This window comes from Oncorhynchus mykiss, chromosome 10 (genome assembly GCF_013265735.2).
Source record: "Oncorhynchus mykiss isolate Arlee chromosome 10, USDA_OmykA_1.1, whole genome shotgun sequence".
Classification (NCBI taxonomy): domain Eukaryota; kingdom Metazoa; phylum Chordata; class Actinopteri; order Salmoniformes; family Salmonidae; genus Oncorhynchus; species Oncorhynchus mykiss.
Window position 1 is genome coordinate 64,378,919 of NC_048574.1, and position 20,471 is coordinate 64,399,389.

The following is a 20,471-nucleotide window of genomic DNA, read 5'->3' on the forward strand; positions in this document are numbered from 1 at the left end:
CCCCCTTTGCTTCCTCCATTCAGCCACAAGACCATTAGTGAGGTCGGGTCCTGATGTTGGGCGATTAGGCCTGGCTCGCAGTTGGGGTTCCAATTCATCCCAAAGGTGTTCGATGGGGTTAAGGTCAGGGCTCTGTGCAGGCCAGTCAAGTTCTTCCACGCAAATCTCGACAAACCATTTCTGTACGGACCTCACAGAGGCATTGTCATGCTGAAACAGGAAAGGGCCTTCCCCAAGTTGGAAGCACAGCATCGTCTAGATTTAATGTCATTGTATGCTGTAGCATTAAGATTTCCATTCACTGGAACTAAGAGGCCTAGCCTGAACCATGAAAAACAGCCCCAGACCATTATTCCTTCTCCACCAAACTTTACAGTTGGCTCTATGCATTCGGGCAGGTAGCATTCTCCTGGAATCCGCCAAACACAGATTAATTCGTCGGACTGCCAGATGGTGAAGCGTGGTTCATCACTTCAGAGAACAAGTTTACACTGCTCCAGAGTCCAATGGCGGTGAGTTTTACACCACTCCAGCCGACACTTGGTATTGCGCATGATGATCTTAGGCTTGTGTGCGGCTACTCAGCCATGGAAACCCGTTTTATGAAGCTCCCAACGAACAGTTCTTGTGCTGACGTTGCTTCCAGAGGCAGTTTGGATTTTTACGCGCTACGCACTTCAGCGGTTCCGTTCTGTGAGCTTGTGCGGCCTACCACTTCGCGGATGAGCTGGTGTTACTCCTAGACGTTTCCACTTCACAATAACAACACCTACAGTTGACCGGGGCAGCAACTTGACAAACTGACTTGTTGGAAAGGTGTCATCCTAGGTGTCATCCTGTCATCCTACGTCATCCTTCAAAGTCACTGAACTCTTCAGTAAGGCCGTTCTACTGCCAATGTTTGACTATTAATTTATTTTTTACATTTTTCATTTCACCATTATTTAATTAGGCAAGTCAGTTAAGAACAAATTCTTATTGAAATGAGCCTAGGAACAGTGGGTTAACTGCCTTATTCAGGGGCAGAACGACAGATTTTTACCTTGACAGGTCGGGGATTTGATCCACCAACCTTTCAGTTACTGGCCCAATGCTCTAACCACTAGGCTACCTGCCGTCTTTCTGGGTCAAACTCTAAGAGCTTTGATTGTCTATTTTAGCAGTGGGATGGCAGTATATTCAGTCTATTTTAGCAGTGGCATGGCAGTATATTCAGTCTATTTTAGCAGTGGCATGGCAGTATATTCAGTCTATTTTAGCAGTGGCATGGCAGTATATTCAGTATATTTTAGCAGTGGCATGGCAGTATATTCAGTATATTTTAGCAGTGGGATGGCAGTATATTCAGTCTATTTTAGCAGTGGGATGGCAGTATATTCAGTCTATTTTAGCAGTGGCATGGCAGTATATTCAGTATATTTTAGCAGTGGCATGGCAGTATATTCAGTATATTTTAGCAGTGGCATGGCAGTATATTCAGTCTATTTTAGCAGTGGCATGGCAGTATATTCAGTCTATTTTAGCAGTGGCATGGCAGTATATTCAGTATATTTTAGCAGTGGGATGGCAGTATATTCAGTATATTTTAGCAGTGGCATGGCAGTATATTCAGTATATTTTAGCAGTGGGATGGCAGTATATTCAGTCTATTTTAGCAGTGGGATGGCAGTATATTCAGTCTATTTTAGCAGTGGCATGGCAGTATATTCAGTATATTTTAGCAGTGGCATGGCAGTATATTCAGTATATTTTAGCAGTGGCATGGCAGTATATTCAGTCTATTTTAGCAGTGGCATGGCAGTATATTCAGTATATTTTAGCAGTGGGATGGCAGTATATTTAGTCTATTTTAGCAGTGGCATGGCAGTATATTCAGTATATTTTAGCAGTGGCATGGCAGTATATTCAGTCTATTTTAGCAGTGGGATGGCAGTATATTCAGTATATTTTAGCAGTGGGATGGCAGTATATTCAGTATATTTTAGCAGTGGCATGGCATTATATTCAGTCTATTTTAGCAGTGGGATGGCAGTATATTCAGTATATTTTAGCAGTGGCATGGCAGTATATTCAGTCTATTTTAGCAGTGGCATGGCATTATATTCAGTCTATTTTAGCAGTGGCATGGCAGTATATTCAGTCTATTTTAGCAGTGGCATGGCATTATATTCAGTCTATTTTAGCAGTGGCATGGCAGTATATTCAGTATATTTTAGCAGTGGCATGGCATTATATTCAGTCTATTTTAGCAGTGGCATGGCAGTATATTCAGTATATTTTAGCAGTGGCATGGCAGTATATTCAGTATATTTTAGCAGTGGCATGGCAGTATATTCAGTATATTTTAGCAGTGGCATGGCATTATATTCAGTCTATTTTAGCAGTGGCATGGCATTATATTCAGTATATTTTAGCAGTGGCATGGCAGTATATTCAGTATATTTTAGCAGTGGCATGGCAGTATATTCAGTCTATTTTAGCAGTGGCATGGCAGTATATTCAGTATATTTTAGCAGTGGCATGGCAGTATATTCAGTCTATTTTAGCAGTGGCATGGCAGTATATTCAGTATATTTTAGCAGTGGCATGGCATTATATTCAGTCTATTTTAGCAGTGGCATGGCAGTATATTCAGTATATTTTAGCAGTGGCATGGCATTATATTCAGTCTATTTTAGCAGTGGCATGGCAGTCTATTCAGCCTATTACAACAACATAAATGATTCCATTTCATTTAGTCTATATAGTAACAGGGGCATGGCACAGTGGCTGGATACATTGCAACCTGCAGTGTGGAATATCGTGCAACATCATGTATTCAATTTGCCACAGTGGTCGCCATCACACACCTATTGCAATCTAGCAGCTTAGACTCGCCCTAGAGATTCAACCTATTACACTCCCAGCAATCACACAGAGCCTCCTCTCAATGAGGCAGGGAGCACCAAATATCACGGCTTGCACTTTTGCCCTTAACGCCACTGCTTTACAATCTAATTGGGCGCAGGTGGTGTAATAAAAGGTACTGATGGGGATGGGGCCTGGGAGTGATTGCGCCTCTGTCCCAAATGGCATCCTATTCCCTATCTAGTGCCCTACTTTTGACCAGACCCCTATGGGAAGTAAGTAGTGCACTATATAGAGAATAGGGTGCTATTTGGGACTTGACCTGAGTTTCCTATATCCTGGTAGGTGTCGAGGAGGGTTGCAGGAACACTCGCTGTAATAACACCGGAGTGGGGGGCAGGGTGTAGTGGAGGTGTGTGTGTGTGTGTGCCCTACGCTAGAATGATGCAGGCTAATAGATTCTTCCTTTGTATAACCAATGCATTTTAAACAGCCCCCCAGTTCACATTTAAATGGCGCAGGGTTTTCATTGGGGTGGGGGGGTTATGTGTGTGTGTGAGAGAGAGAGTGTGTGTTTTTTCATTCGGGGGAAGCTACTGAGATTACATTTGCATGAGTGAGAGGATTTTGGGAGATCTGTGAGACAGAGTCGTAGAGGGACGGGAGAAGAAGCACGTTGCAGTTTCTCTCTCTTTTCTTTCTCTCACACACTCACTGATGAACAGAAAAACATCCACGCATATATGCACACACAGACACACTCACGATGATTCAATCAACAACTCCTGAAAACACAACATAAATCAAATACTGTATGAGGTGTCAGTGGTGAGGAAGACCAGAGTCTGTGGTGTGTGTGTGTGTGTGTGTGTGTGTGTACGTGGACCTACATGCCGTCCTTGCGCGTGACGGTGTATCCGTGGTCGGGGTAGTGGACAAAGGTAACATTGACTCCTATGAGGGGGGTTCCGTCTGCCGTCAGGACTTGGCCTCTGATGATGGACACCAGGCTGGGGAGAAACAACACATAGAGATGATCTACTTAGAGACGTTGTTATTTTGTACACTGCAGCTTTGAGACGCCGCGGAGATAGAGATATCCTGAGATACACATCACACTAGGGGACTGACAGGAAATAACAAACTAGACAACTTTCACTCAGCACATTCATAAACACCACAGTATGACACTGTACAGTGCTACGTGCAAATCTTGGCCTCGGTCAACTAACCAATTTCCATCTCTGGTCACCACTATGCACACACAAAATCACTTGTGATCCAGACAGACACCCACCCCGGTGGACCATTTAGATTAGTTTATAGTCAATGGGTCTGGTCCTGTGGAGATATCTACAATGTGTGTGTGTGTGTGTGTGTGTGTGTGTGTGTGTGTGCATACGCAGGAGGAGGGTAGCTAGATTTACTTATAGCTCTCCTTCCTCTCCTTCCCAGGTCATTACAGCTCTCACTGAGTGCTAATCAGTAGCGGAGCATTGAATCACCCTGTAGAGAGAAAGAGAGACACACACACACAACTCCCCCCCCCCCCCCCCAGCACTATCCTTTACAACAGTCTGAGAGGATGCCAGACAGTACAGTTGATGTCCCCCCTCCCTCTTCCCCTTCTATAGTGTAAACATGCCATAAATTACCCAGCGTCCTCACTTCATTAATACCTGTGTGTGTGTGTGTGTGTGTGTGTGTGTGTGTGTGTGTGTGTCTGTGTGTGTGTGTGGGGGGGTTGCATAATGTAGCTGTAATTTATGCCTTCCATTTGCTTAGGGAGGTTGTCTGAGTGTCTGTCACTGTAAAACAATGCTTGTCTCCCAAATGGCACCCTATTCCCTATATAGTGCACTACCTTTGACCAAAAGTAGTTCACTATATAGGGAATAGGGTGCCAGTTGGGACACACACATACCCAGTTGTACCCAGAGTGTTTCTAAGAGCATGTTCAATAGACGCTGCAATAGACGCTATCATTACTCTGGAATTATCATTACTCTGGTATTATCATTACTCTGTAATTATCATTACTCTGGTATTATCATTACGCTGGTATTATCATTACTCTGGAATTATCATTACTCTGGTATTATCATTACTCTGTAATTATCATTACTCTGGTATTATCATTACGCTGGTATTATCATTACTCTGGAATTATCATTACTCTGGTATTATCATTACTCTGGTATTATCATTACTCTGGTATTATCATTACGCTGGTATTATCATTACTCTGGTATTATCATTACTCTGGTATTATCATTACTCTGGTACTATCATTACGCTGGTATTATCATTACTCTGGTATTATCATTACTCTGGAATTATCATTACTCTGGTATTATCATTACTCTGTAATTATCATTACTCTGGTATTATCATTACGCTGGTATTATCATTGCTCTGGTATTATCATTACTCTGGTATTATCATTACTCTGGTACTATCATTACGCTGGTATTATCATTACTCTGGTATTATCATTACTCTGGAATTATCATTACTCTGGTATTATCATTACTCTGGAATTATCATTACTCTGGAATTATCATTACTCTGGTATTATCATTACTCTGGTACTATCATTACTCTGGAATTATCATTACTCTGGTATTATCATTACTCTGGTATTATCCTTACTCTGGTACTATCATTACTCTGGAATTATCATTACTCTGGTATTATCATTACTCTGGAATGATCATTACTCTGGTATTATCCTTACTCTGGTATTATCATTACTCTGGAATTATCATTACTCTGGTATTATCATTACTCTGGGACTATCATTACTCTGGTATTATCACTACTCTGGTATTATCATTACTCTGGTACTATTATTACGCTGGTATTATCATTACTCTGGTATTATCCTTACTCTGGTATTATCATTACTCTGGCATTATCATTACTCTGGCATTATCATTACTCTGGTACTATCATTACTCTGGTACTATCATTACTCTGGTATTATCATTACTCTGGTATTATCATTACTCTGGTACTATCATTACGCTGGTATTATCATTACTCTGGTATTATCATTACTCTGGTATTATAATTACTCTGGTATTATCATTACTCTGGTACTATCATTACGCTGGTATTATCACTACTCTGGTATTATCACTACTCTGGTATTATCATTACTCTGGTATTATCATTACGCTGGTATTATCATTAGGTATTATCATTACTCTGGTTTTATCATTACTCTGGTATTATCATTATGCTGGTATTATCATTACTCTGGTATTATCATAACATATTATCATTACTCTGGTATTATCATTACGCTGGTATTATCATTAGGTATTATCATTACGCTGGTATTATCATTAGGTATTATCATTACTCTGGTATGATCATTACTCTGGTATTATCATTACTCTGGTATTATCATTACTCTGGTATTATCATTACTCTGGTATTATCATTACTCTGGTATTATCATTACGCTGGTATTATCATTACTCTGGTATTATCATAACATATTATCATTACTCTGGTATTATCATTACTCTGGTATTATCATTACATATTATCATTACTCTGGTATTATCATTACGCTGGTATTATCACTCTGGTATTATCATTACTCTGGTATTATAATTACTCTGGTATTATCATTACTCTGGTATTATCATTACTCTGGTATTATCATTAGGTATTACCATTACTCTGGTATTATAATTACTCTGGTATTATCATTACTCTGGTATTATCATTACGCTGGTATTATCATTAGGTATTATCATTACTCTGGTATTATCATTACGTATTATCATTACTCTGGTACTATCATTACTCTGGTACTATCATTACTCTGGTGCATGACGGAATGAAACCTTTAGTTAACCCTTAATCTTTCCCCTCCCACTGGCACACACCTCTCTCTCATAATAAGCATGACAATGGTTGCTGTGGGCAACAGGCAGCGCCTCAGTAACTGACGGGTGATATTTCCTTTTTTTAAATGGTTGCATGTCAAGGAATGTGCCTTGGAGTTAGAATGTGTCAGTGTCGTCACCAAAAACATCAGTGTCACTGTCACCTCTGTAAAATACAAAGTATTCATTTTTCTCTAAATTACATCTGTACATGTTGTACTGGCACTGATTGTCACGTCCATGTCTGCTGTATGACATTCCTTTTCTGTCAATAAAGGTTTTAATTCATTCAATTGAGGATGTTGTCTTTTACCCTGAGTTTTTAAACACTGGGCTGGACACCACAGTCCAGGATGTGCTCCATGTAGTTCTTATCAGACAGATTAGTCTCTAGCCGCCAGCTGGCCTCTCACCAAAGTCATTCAGGATAACGCTCCGGCTCCACAGCTGTGGCCCGGCACCTGGGATTTGAACCCTCAACCCTGCTAACCCCAGTCAGTGGACCAATTAACCGGGCCCTTGACCACGAGACCACAACATCACTACACAGAACAGGGCCATAAGGGAGTCGACAGAGCCAAGACCAACTAGTCCCCGAGCGTTAATCCGCTTGAAATCTGTGTGCAATATAAAAACACTGTGGGAAGGACCTAAAACAAGAAAGAGGTTGGGGGTCGGTCTTCCTGCTTAATATACTGCACCTTTAAGCTCCATCGCTCGTCTCCGTTGTCTGGAGTTTGCTGAAGTGTGGCAAAGAAGCGGTCTTATCTAAATTCAGCTGTGTGTCTGTGTGTGTGAGAGTGTGTGTGTGTGTGTGTGTGTATGTGAGCCACCACATAAAGTAGTGAAGCGTTCGTGGCCACATGCCTAATTTGGCACGTCACGATCCATAAAGAGGAATAATAACATTCTTCACAGTGTATTCAGACTCCTTATTCCCAGTAACTCTAACCTGTATAAGGGAGCCAAAGGATTGCATTTAAACAAACTCCACTGGCTGAAATGAAAATGTTCTGCCATTGTACTGTTAAACTATTATGGCAGACAAAGGAAAATAAAGCTTTAGCCCAGGAAGTTGAGACACACACCAGCATCCAAGGTGTTTTTATCCAATAACCTTGTCAGAAAGCATTGGTAATGCCTGCTCTTAAAGCAGAGAGGCTATTTCAATTGGAGGTTTGGAGAAGTCAATAATAATGTAGGTGTAAACAGGTTTTTGCTCTTTCCTGTCCTTCTTGTGCTGCAGACAGTAACTTACAGGATGTCTGCTCTGCGCCGCAATGGAAACAATCATAGACTACAGATGTACGGTCTTAATTTGATCACCATGTTGCAGGAGAACGTTGCTGCAATGCAGGAAATGTAGAACTTGTGGTGTATTTGAGGTTTAAAAAGGCTTCTGAAGTTTGCAATTCCCCCTACAAAAATGTCCATTATTTGTATATTCACATTTCCTGCTGATGACGGATTGTTTTCCTGCTGTATCAAACTGGCTCAAATTAAGATGCTACATCTGTACTTTCTTATTGAGTATGTCTCTTTTGAATGAATTGCCACCCTGAATAATATCTCCATTCCAGTCTCTCGCCCGAGTGTCATTTCCTACTAAACGACGAGCTCTCTATCTCTGTTGACGGAGAGTGGCATGTCAATACACACAGACGGAGGAGAAGAAGAGATGGAGGAGGAGGAGGAGAGGCAGAGCGGGTCTGCGAGAGCCTTGTTTGTTCACATGTTGATGCTGAGGAGCTGTTGTTTGGTTGGGGATTACTGCGGATCCTGTGTGTGTGTGTGTGTGTGTGTGTGTGTTGGATGGCTGGCTGGCTGGCAGGGGCTAAAGGAAATGTTCAGGCACATGTTCTGTGTTAGCACTACTGGCTAAACAAAGCCCCCGGATAGGTGGGTCTAACACGGGACAGATGTTAATTTGACTCTCTCCCTTTATCTCCATATATTTATCTTTCTTTCGCTATCATCTCCCTCCATGTCTCTGTCTTCCTCTATCTCTATCTCTCGCTCATCTCTCTCTGTCCACCTCCCTCTCTCCTTATTTGTTAGTTCCGTCCTCTCATTTCTCCACACTTCTTCCTGCTTTATCAGATGATCAGACGGTTCTGTTCTCTCCAGTGAGCACCGTGTTTAACATCTCTATTTAACTCTGTTATCGCTATGTGGAAATTAAGTTTGCTTTCTAAACATAAGCTAATCTCTACCGGCTGGTTAGTCCTGCTCTTATTGAAATCTATTTGGTTCTAGATCAATTGTGAACAATCACAAACGTGCACGGTACTCTGGACTGAATTAAAGCAACGCTCAAGTTTAAACAGTCGTAAGACCTTTGAGAATGACCACAACTGAAGCTGGTCATGGTATATGACACATGTTGTTGTCCAGTATGGAGAAACAAACGTTCATGGTTGTAGACAACATTGTTATAGACCACTGTAACCACCTGGCTGGTTGTTACCAAGGCAACCAAACACACACACACACACACACACACACACTCGCACTCGCACACACACACACACACACACACACACACACACACACACACACACACACACACACACACACACACGGACACGGACACGGACACACACCAAGGGCCATGGTAGGGTCCTGTACTCTGGGCATGCGTTGGTAGCACCCAACTCGCTAACGACCATCAGGTCGCTAATGGCCTGGTACTCAGAGCTCTATTGTCCCTCTAACCAAACGCAACCGAAAATCACATCAAACACTTATCATCAAAACAGTATAGTGTTTTTAAAACTCAGAAGTTCAACAGCAGGTTGAAACTGAGTGGAAAACTGTGGTCGTTGTGGATGTTGTTTCAAAGCCTAACACAATGAAATGGACAGCGCTTTCTAAGGTGATGATTCATTCAAAACGCCCATACAGATATTAGAGTTTATGCATTTGCATAGGCCTATGAGCCCAAGCCCTTGTGCTGTTATACAATACATAGCCTACCGCATATTACACATGGCAGAAAAACACAAAACAAAACTGATTTAAGATGTCTTTGGTACATAATTGGTCTAGCCTATACTCCAAAATGTAACAAATTCTACTAATCACCCTTGAGTGTGGACTGTATTATTATGCATATTGGACGGACTGGTTACCTTACACTACGCTCCAAACTTTATATCCATGAGACTGGTAGAGAACGTACAGCCCTAGGGGATACTGTTGGTTCACTGATTGTGCAGGGCAGCTTACAGGTAGCCTACAATTATAGTGAATTTGTATTTGATTTTGAATACACTAGTAATTGGGCATTTTTTATATTTTTATAATTAATAGACACATTACCTTTAGCTACAGAACCATGCATTTCCATGTCCTCCTCTCTCTCCTTCATTCCTTTCTCAGCGTTACAAATGTTCCAGCGGCCCGATAGAATAACATTGAAATAACGTCGTCTAAGCTCCAGTAGCTGACCAGGCATTTTTTTCTTAAAACACAACTAAAGTAAGAAATGAAATATGTTTTGTTGTGAAAACATGTTACTATCGATGTTCCCGAACAGATTTCACTTGGTTTTCCAAACGAAGCACTGGGTAGCTGCAGGAACAGGGTTGGAGATCCCATGGCATACAGAGATTGGGAGGAATATCACTTGTCGCGCAGCAAGAGGCTGCATGCTCCTCAAACAGTTGTTGATGCCTGGGGTGAAATAACCGGAGTAGCATGGTTGAAGAAACTAACCGTCAGGAAAGCGGCCTCCATGTATTTTTCCTCTGCCTCTGTTCCTGCCCGTTTGATAATGGGCCATATTAAATTGAAACTCATTTTACATATTAGTAAAGACAAGATTCAATTGAGAATATAAAAAAGTATGATCACTTGGGTGAAAATATGATCACTTGGGTGAAAATATGATCATTTGATGAGATAACAGCGTGTGCAGCCTGAGGCAAGGAACAGAGCACAAGCTTTTTTGTGACTTTCTCAAATCATTAGTAGCCTATAATCACACCATGCAGCCCATATATGTTTTGATTTCTAAGACATTTTTGTTTGTATCATTCACAACTAAAGTTGACAAATAACTCAAAATCTAGTGTATAGGATCTCTTTTAAATGATCACTTTTACACTCAACAGAGTCATTTCCTATTCGCACTCACTCTTGAATGGGCAAAAAACGATTCTATTCTTCTTACTCTTTTGCATGACAATAACCGTCTGACAAAATGTAATGACCGCCACAGCCCTCCACACACACACACACACACACACACACACACACACACACACACACTAACCTGTTCAAATAAAGGTGAAATGAGAACGCTCACCTCTTGTTGAAGGGGTTATCCCCGGTGATGACGTGGCTGCCCTCTGGTCCAACCATGAAGCGGATGCGTTGGTAGAAGGAGCGTGCGGCATGCTGGGGCATCAGGCTGGACGGGCTCTGACTGATGATGTCAGAGGGGTCCGGGGAGCCGCGGCAGTAAGGCTGGGTCTGACAGGATGTCTGGAGGCAACAGTCTGGATCCATACAGTCAGCCAGGCCGTCTGAGAGAGATAGAGAGTTATGAAGAGGCAAACAAGAGGAGTAAGGAATGGGATCCAGATCAGATTCTCTCTGATAACTCTAAAGGAACCATATACAGTGAATTCACTAACAAAATACTTTTAACCAAGTTAAAAACAAATCTACCTCCAGTGGCTCTTTTTGTCAGATGGTCAAAGGTATGTGTTGTTATAATTGGCTGTATTCGGTTGGGCTTTCAGAATGTGATTGGCTGTGTTCCTGTGAGAGCGAATAGCAGGCCAAGTTGTTCAACGTTATTAGTCGACCTCTAACCCCTGGCTGTGGTGACAAACTGCCTGGTTCCTCCATCCTGACTGGTGCCTTGGATGGGATAACTGTAGGTTAAATTTGCTGTTGGAGTCTCACCGTTAGGTAGGCTAGTGAGGGAGGGAGAGAACGAGAGGGAACGAGAGCGACAGAGCGAGAGAGAGCGAGAGAGCGAGAGAGAGCGAGAGAGAGCGAGAGAGAACGAGAGAGAACGAGAGAGAGCGAGAGAGAGCGAGAGAGAGCTAGACAGAGAGAAATATAATGGAAGAGAAAGAAAGAGTGTGATAGAAAATGAGAGAGTGAGTGAGTGAGAAAGAAGGAAAGTGGAGAGGGATAGAGAGAAAGAGAGAAATAAAGAAGGAGAAAAAGTTCTCTCTGCTACTTCAACAGCATCCCTGCTGTTCTCCAAGGCCTTTGTGTGGGAATGAGATCTGCTCCGCCTCCCACAGGTGACGTCCACAGGAAGGGGGAGAGGAGGAGAGGGAAAAGAGCGGTGGAAGAAAGGAGGGAGGTAGGACGTGGAGCTCATGAAAGGCTGCCATTCGCCTTTGTTAGGTTATTAAAAGCTTGGGGTACATCTGGCAACCAGCAGCCACAGGGCGGGGGGTGGGTGGTAAAAACTTTGATTGACGCACCCCTACCTCGTCCCTCACCCACCCCTCCTTCATCCCCCTCTTCCAAAACTAATCAGGACGTGACTTGTTCCTTCTTCTATTTCTTTATTTAACAGGCCTCTATAGCGGTGACGCCACCGCCTTTCCTGGTGGAGCTTTAAAGAGTGGAGAGATCCACATATAATGTGGTTGTGGGTTCAATCCCAGCAAGGATCACACACAATACGCACAGTTCCAATGTATGAACTCCCTGTACTGGAAGTGACTTCTAATGAAAATGTCTGGCATACAACGTAATGTAACCCAGAGCCAAAGACAAATGTCCATTTAGTGAAAACGTGAAAACGTGGTTTTCTGCATGTCTCACCTCCTTCGTTATCCTTGCCGTCGGTGCAGAGGGTCTCCATGGCGACGTCGCATCCCGCCCCACGCCACCCGGACTGGCAGACGCAGTGCCATCCGTTCTGGTCCAGGGTACAACGACCGTTGTTGTTACACAGGCCTGGGCAGCCCTCTGTAGTAGACCAGAGCATGGAGAGTTAATACACACTCACACACATAGGAGGGTTATGTGTGTATGTGGGAGGGGGGAGTGTGTGTGGCTGAGGGTGTGTGTGTGTGTGGGTGTGCATGCATAGGTAAGAATAAGGGAGGGAGAGTGTGTGAGTGCACTTGTGTATCTCATATCAACATTGTGGTGTGTGTCTGTATGTAGGTGCTTCTCTGTGATTCAGCATTGTGTGTGTGTGTGTGTGTGTGTGTGCGTGCGTGTGTGAACACATGCGTGACTGTGTCCTCCTTTTTCGAGGAGATCACCCCTCTCAGTTTTTCCGATGAGAACAAACAAATGAACAATCAACATAAACAGATTCAGATTAACAGGTAGATAACCAACCAAAATGAAAAGGTTTCTGGTGAACTTAACATTTAACCGACAGTGTGACATCAGACAGTGTGACATCAGACAGTTAGACAGGCCTGTGAAATGCACAGATGCTGTAATTTCACATGAACGATAGAAGCCTCGTGAAGAACCATTCGTTAACCTCGTTAACCGTTGAAGAATTTGAAAGAAAACATGAATTTGGCCTTAATTAAGTCAAGTAAGAGAGGATGTCAGAAATACAAATGTTGGAAATGGAAATTGAGAGCAAAAGGAATCAAAAAGCAGCATACACTACAAAAGAAGAAGCCAAAATAAAATGTGTCATTAATTCAGGGAGATTTAATAATGACAATGTCCCAAAATAGCCCAAATTAAACAGAATCCAAAATCAAAGAACCCAAACTAAAGCCCTAAATCGTTTTTCCTCTGCCTTCTTCAGTTTTTGATAGTAGTAGCTATTGGCACATCCATGTGAAGCTACAATACAATATGGACACAAAGTATAGGGAGGGCTCTGGCTTGAGTCCCTGCCTCCACAGCTATACTTTATGCCTCGGTCACATTCCTTTACACAGAATAATAACAAACAAGAGAATAATACAATTGTAATAATATAGAAGCAAAGCCCAGGAGGAAGTGAAAGCAGCCCAGCGACTAGGCTAGACAGTCAGGAGGTCATACAGGCCGCGGATGCATGGAAACAGGACCAACAAGGATTTTCCAACAAAACGGAAGAACCATGTGTGAAGGGTGGTCAGTGGTGTGTAGGTTGTGTGTGTGTGTGTGTGTGTGTGTGTGTGTGTGTGTTTGAGTTTGAGTTTTGGGAATTCCAAACAAAATGGCACACGTGTGTGTGTCCGTGTTTGAGTGTACAGTATGTGTGTGTGTGTGTGTGTGTGTGAGTGTGTGCTGGAAACAGGTTTTAAGACAGACAAGAATGGAGATAACCAGAAAAAGGACCACAAAAAACAGTGAGGGACTGGTACAAAGACACGTTTACGCCGTGCTTCAAGACAAGAGATAAAGAGAGAGAGTGGGTAAAACAGGAGAGCAGAGAGTGATTGTTCATGACAATCTCCCTGGGGCTTTTGTATGAATTACCTTTAAATCCTGCGATTAGGGGGGGCCAAGGAAAAGGAGAAAAATTTGGGAAAGAAAAATGAACAAAAAAAACTCAGTACTTCAGTCTCTGTGAAGGGGGTTGCAGACCGACTGACAAACACATAAAAGGAAAGAGAGAGAGAGAGAGAGAGAGAGAGAAAGAGAGAGAGAGAGAGGAAGGGAGAGAGAAAGAGAGAGAGAGAGAGAGGAAGGGAGAGAGAGAGAGAGAGGAAGGGAGAGAGAGAGAGAGGAAGGGAGAGAGAGAGAGAGAGAGAGGAAGGGAGAGAGAAAGAGAGAGAGAGAGGAAGGGAGAGAGAAAGAGAGAAAGAAAGAGAGAGAGAGAGAGAGAGAGAGAGAGAGAGGAAGGGAGGAGGCAGGATTCCGTGGACATACTGTTGGAAGACAGGGGGATACAGAGAAGGAAAGACAGTGCGCGAGAAAGAGAGAGAGACTGATACGGAGAGATCACTGCGTGCGGGGGAGATAGCTCTGTTGGAAGGTCGAGGTGTCGAGGGTTAAAGAAGTAGTCCATATCTCCACTTCAGCTTAAAAGGTCTCCAATTCTTAGTTCTCTACAAAAGGCATTGATGGTGCTAGTAAAACAAAATCAATTTATTAACAAATAAACGTATATTCATGTTGTTTGGACATTTTAAGGTGCCATTCTTCACTGTCAAAATCGGGGAAAGCAAAAAAAAACAAACAAAAGAAAAGACTGACACGTGTACAAAAAGCATTGAGGCAAAGCATCCGGGATAACACCCCCGTTTTAAGAAAAAAATGCCTAGTCAGCTACTGGAGCTCAGATGACGTTATTTCAATGTTATTCTATCGGGCCGCTGGAACGTTTGTGGCCTCGCCCGGTGCCCAACGCGTGGGCGTTCCCGAGCCGTGGTTGGTGGGTTATGTGGGCTAAAACCCGCCCCAGTTCAGTTCTACCATGCCTGGTAGTTACTGAACATCCTCCCATGCGCCAAGAGAGGACATGATATCGGATTTCCCCCACAGTACCAAGACATGAAGACATGAGAAAACAAATAGTCACAGTGACAACAATAGAAGACCGAATCACTGAATCAATAAATCAATGAATCAGAGATAAAAAAATAGATGAAAAGATAGAGAGAGAGTGGAGGGTTACTGGGAAGCTATGGACGGTCACAAGTACCACACATCACGATGGGGGGGGGGGGGGGGGCAGAAGAAAGAGGGACCACAGTACCTTTGACTCTAATATCCGGATTGTGAGCTTGAAAAAAGAAAAAAGGAGAGAGAGAAAGAGAGGAGAGCGAGCGGTTAAGGAGAGGAGAAAAAAAACATGGCAGACTATTTACCAGAGTGTTAGTAGTGTACTTACGAGCACAGGCACCCTTACACACTCGCGCACACACACACACACACGTGTGTTTGAATGTGATGGATATCCCATGTGACACAGAGTGTGTGTGGCCGTGACCATCCTCACATGTAAACCTGTAGGACTTCTCTAGGTGTTGTGACGGGGACGGGGACGGGGGGGCGAATAGACAGAAGACGACATGCTTTATCAGACACTTAGCTTGTTGTGACGTAGCAACGTATGAATGTTGTATGTATAAACATACATATGTGTGTGTGTCAATCTGTTGTCTTATTTCGCCAACACCCAGTCCCTACATTTCTTGCACAATCTCAGATGTCGCTTGCTGTAACTTCACACTAGCTCACACATACACACACTGGCTCAGGTGGCAGCTTGATTGGCCGTCATCCTCTCCCTTTCCCAGAGTGGAACAGGATCCCTTAACAGAACTAATGGAGCGTCAGGGTTCCTAATGAAACGTCAGGGTTAAGAAAACAGCTGCAATCATCCCTGAACCCTGAGCAAAGGGGCAGCAATTTACCAGCTAATTGCACTAAAGATTTCTCATTTACTTCCATCATATTCCACTCACATGGGCACAGGGAGGACTGTGTGTGTGTGTGTGTGTCCATCTGTGTGTGTATGTACAGTATGTATCTCTGTGTGTGTGTGTGTGTGTGTGCGGGTCTATGGGTCAAGCTGCAGAATTAATCAGCCCCTTATAGACATCAATGCTTCATTATTTGTCGGGACAATTCTCGTCAGCTGCTGATTAAAGTGACATTAATCTGGAAACAATTATATATCACAACGTCCAGACCCACTCAATCCCCACCCAGAGGTAGAGATGGAGGGAGGAGAGGAGAGGGGGATGAGGGGGAGGGTAGAGAGATGAGGCGGGACGGAGAGAGAGAGAGCAGAGGGGTAGATGGAGAGAGAGGGGAAGAGAGAGGGGGGAGAAGAAGGGGGGGGGGTTAGAGGCTACCGGCATGTATCCATTGATTTACATGATCTTAATTAAGGTTTACTGCACTGGGGGCCTTTAACAACCCCATCAGCTCCAGGTGAGCCTACCGTAAAAACAGGGAGGGCTCCTCTTAGAATGTAATCATGCTATAGCCCAAAGTGCTCCAGAACCCATTGAGTCTCACTCATTCCCTGGTCTATAGTAGACGCACACACACATACACAAACAGTAGTGCACACACACACACACACACACACACACACACACACACACACAGTGATGTATGTATAATAACGGTAGTGTGTGACTAGACTGACAGAGCTACCAGCCCGTTAAGAGAGAAGCCAGATCAGTGGTAACACAGAACAGCCATTCAGCAGTACTGAGAGGGTGAGTATGGGCTTTCTAGTTCCCAAGTAGAACCTTGAGTGTAGCAGGGTTAATTAACTATTGAACACAGTTAAGGAAATAATTTGGCCTTTTGTGAATAAAACTGGACTGTTTTAACTACACAATTGAGTTAACAAATAGCCAGTTTTAAAAGACAAATCACTACAAGAATGGCACAGTAGCTAGTAGCTGAAACTGAAGCTTGAGACGGGGAGGGACACCGAGACCAATCATTTTGGTCTCTCATTTCAGTGAAAATATCACTAGTAGACGGTTTGTTTTGTTGCGAGCGAGAGAGGAGTGTGTGTTTGTGTGTGTGTGTTGTCTAGCGAGCATCAGCCTTGGATGATAATGGAGAACCATCAGTCGTTACACTGACCTGGAGGCAAACAGACATCTGGGGAGACACAGAACCAGACACACAGACAGATTGCAGCTGGTTGGAGTGTGCGTGTGTGTGTGTGTGTGTGTGTGTGTGTGTGTGTGTGTGTGTGAGGGAGGGAGAGTTTGTGTGTTTGAGTGTTTGAAGGAGAGAGAGTGTGCATGGATGTGTGTACAGAATGTGTGTCTGTGTGTGTGAAGGCACGTGTGGTGGTGCTGGGTGAGATATTGCTGGCTCTGCAGTGCTATTCTGGGCGATGGAGAGATGTGAGGGAGGGAGGGATGACTGACCACCAGTCCAGCCCCAGGAGAGGAAGGGCAGAGGGGGAGAACAGGGAGCCTGGGATGGGGTTCTGGAGCTGGAGTGCTGGAGAAACCTTGGGGCAGTAAGTCTGCAGTTTCCTGGTTCTCAACTAATACACTCAGTCTCTGCCTGTTCACCAGCTGCACTTCTCAGAACAAACACACACCCACGCATACACACACAACAATATTTTAACAATATTCCATACAGTACTTTAAAATCAGTCTCCGTCCCTAATGACACCCTATTCCCTACACAGGGCACTACTTTTGACCAGGGCCTATAGGAGCGATTTGGGACACGTCTTCAGTGTGACTAAAGGAGACAACCTTACTGATGAGGTATTCAGAAGCCATAATAATAATAATAATAATAATAATAAGAAGAAGAAGAAGCGGAAGAAGAAGCAGCAGAAGAAGAAGCAGAAGAAGCAGAAGAAGAAGAAGAAGAAGCAGAAGCAAAAGCAGAAGAAGAAGCAGCAGAAGAAGAAGCAGGAGAAGCAGAAGAAGAAGAAGCAGAAGCAAAAGCAGAAGAAGAAGCAGCAGAAGAAGAAGCAGAAGAAGAAGCAGCAGAAGAAGAAGCAGAAGAAGCAGAAGAAGAAGCAGAAGAAGCAGAAGCAAAAGCAGAAGCAGAAGAAGCAGAAGAAGCAGAAGCAAAAGCAGAAGAAGAAGCAGAAGAAGCAGAAGCAAAAGCAGAAGAAGAAGAAGAAGCAGAAGAAGAAGAAGAAGAAGAAGAAGCAAAAGCAGAAGAAGAAGCAGAATAATAAGAAGAAGCAGAAGAAGCAGAAGAAGAAGCAGAAGAAGCAGAAGCAAAAGCAGAAGAAGAAGCAGAAGAAGAAGCAGAAGAAGAAGCAGAAGAAGAAGCAGAAGAAGAAGCAGAAGCAAAAGCAGAAGAAGAAGCAGAAGAAGAAGCAGAAGAAGAAGCAGAAGAAGAGGCAGAAGAAGAAGCAGAAGAACCTGTGGCTTTCTTAACAAAACCTAATGTCTGCAGAAGGAACGAGGAGCATTGTGCAAGTCCATAAAAATGTACTTTTACTATCCTCTGCAGAAGAGTAATTTGGAACACTGATAATAAAAGATCATATGAGATCTTGGTTATTGGACATGATTGTTATACAAACACATCGATGATTCAGTCTGTTTACTGTAACTCAAATCGTCAAGGGAAGACATTGTTATCCGTTTGTTGCTGCAAAATCCTTAGCAAACTCTTACATAAACTTGACATCATTTATTTCCAAGGTAACACAAATGATTTCAGCCCATTGTAGTTGTTTCCTTTTAAACAGGGATACTTCCACGTCTCAGAGACATCTATTCATTTGCTGCATTTTGAAAGCGGGAACATCAGAGTAAAATAAAGGACACTATTTTACCACTATCAATCACACACACAACACAGTGACAATTTACTCAACCTATCATCACTGTGTTTTGTATGGAAAAGCAATAAGCAGAGTAGTATTGAGCAGTAGACTACTTCCTTAAAGCCACTCAAAATGGAGGTGCATCAAGCCACCTTGTGTCAGACAATGACAGAGAGAGAAAGAGATAGAGTGGGGTCTGAAACTATTGACACCCTTGATAAATATGGGCAATAATGACTGTATGAAATAGTGAGCTATATTGTATGCAAAACAAACTGGGAGATTATTTTATACTAATACAATCGCTCAGAGAAAAATATTTTGTTTAACAAGTAATATTTTTTTCTCAAAAAAGTAATATTTTTTTCTCAAAAAGGTAGAGGTCAAAAATATTGACACCCCTAGCACGCAATGACGACATCACGCTTGTGACTCTACAAACTTGTTGGATGCATTTGCAGTTTGTTTTGGTTGTGTTTCAGATTTTTTGGTGCCCAATAGAAATGAATCGTAAATAATATATTGTGTCATTTTGGAGTCACTTTTATTGTAAATAAGAATAGAACATATTTCTAAACACTTCTAAAATCAATGTGGAATATATCATGAGACATGCAATCGTGAATAACGATGAGTGAGAAAGTTCCAGAAGATCAAAAGATCATACCCTCAAGACATGCTAACCTCTCACTGTTACCAATCCCGGGAGGTTAGCATGTCTTGGGGGTATGAACTTTGACCCTCTAACTTTCTCACCCAATCATTATTCATGATCGCGTGTCTCGGAGGAGAGAAGAAGACAACTTAATAACTACTGTGTTCTTCTCCTCTCTCCTTCAGCATTTGCTATGGGGGAAGGCAGGGGGATGCCTGTAGCATAAAACTAATGGAGGGGTAGCTAAACGTCACTGCCTCCTAACTCTCAATGAGTCTTAATGCTGTACTGTAGTTCCACTGAATATAATAGACTGTCTAACTGGTGTTCTATGGAGACAGCTAGAGGGTATAGTAACACAAACCAGTGTTGACTCAGATCCAAAATGACACTATACACTCTTTGTTTGAGTGTATGTATAGGCGATTGGATAAGAACATATGGTGTGTGGGGGTGGTTGTACTGTGAATGTGTACAAGGCAATGCGGTGAGACCGTCCGGGGTCAGAGCGGGGTCGAACAAACACACAGAAGTCTTAGCTGGGTGATTGACTGCAGTGGGATCAGTCCCACACTAATGTTCTCCTGTTCTATCTGGTTGATGTCTCCTGCTAACTTCTAATCCCAACACAAACACCCCTTTATCTCCAGCAGACACAAATGAAGGCATGGTGGCCCTCACCACCTCTGGCACGCTACTCTGAAACAGGAGAGAACATCTCAAGGACAGAGAGGTGGAACTTTTAAGTGTACCGTTCGTTACGTGCAGAGTGATACCACGTTGGCATTCGAAATGGCACACGATTCCCTATACAGTGCACTACTTTTGACCAAGTAGTGCACTATATAGGGAATAGTGTGCCATTTCGGACAGAGCCCAACACTCTTCCTAACTGACTCAC

At 43.0% G+C, this 20,471-nt stretch overlaps 1 protein-coding gene across 11 annotated transcripts in view; it reads right to left on the reverse strand.

Annotated features, from left to right (window-relative positions):
• LOC110533185 (teneurin-3) overlaps positions 1-20,471 on the reverse strand; it is a 410,089-nt gene that overhangs the window by 74,420 nt on the left and 315,198 nt on the right. For 6 of the 11 annotated variants that reach the window (XM_036933606.1, XM_036933605.1, XM_036933612.1 and 3 more), the window contains 5 exons: positions 15,388-15,414; positions 14,166-14,174; positions 12,546-12,692; positions 11,059-11,278; positions 3,738-3,857 (listed from right to left, as the gene is read on the reverse strand). In XM_036933606.1, the coding sequence (XP_036789501.1) occupies positions 3,738-3,857; positions 11,059-11,278; positions 12,546-12,692; positions 14,166-14,174; positions 15,388-15,414 (523 nt within the window). The remainder of the gene's footprint in view (positions 1-3,737; positions 3,858-11,058; positions 11,279-12,545; positions 12,693-14,165; positions 14,175-15,387; positions 15,415-20,471) is intronic. The other 5 variants (XM_036933610.1, XM_036933616.1, XM_036933611.1 and 2 more) reach the window with 2 other exon arrangements.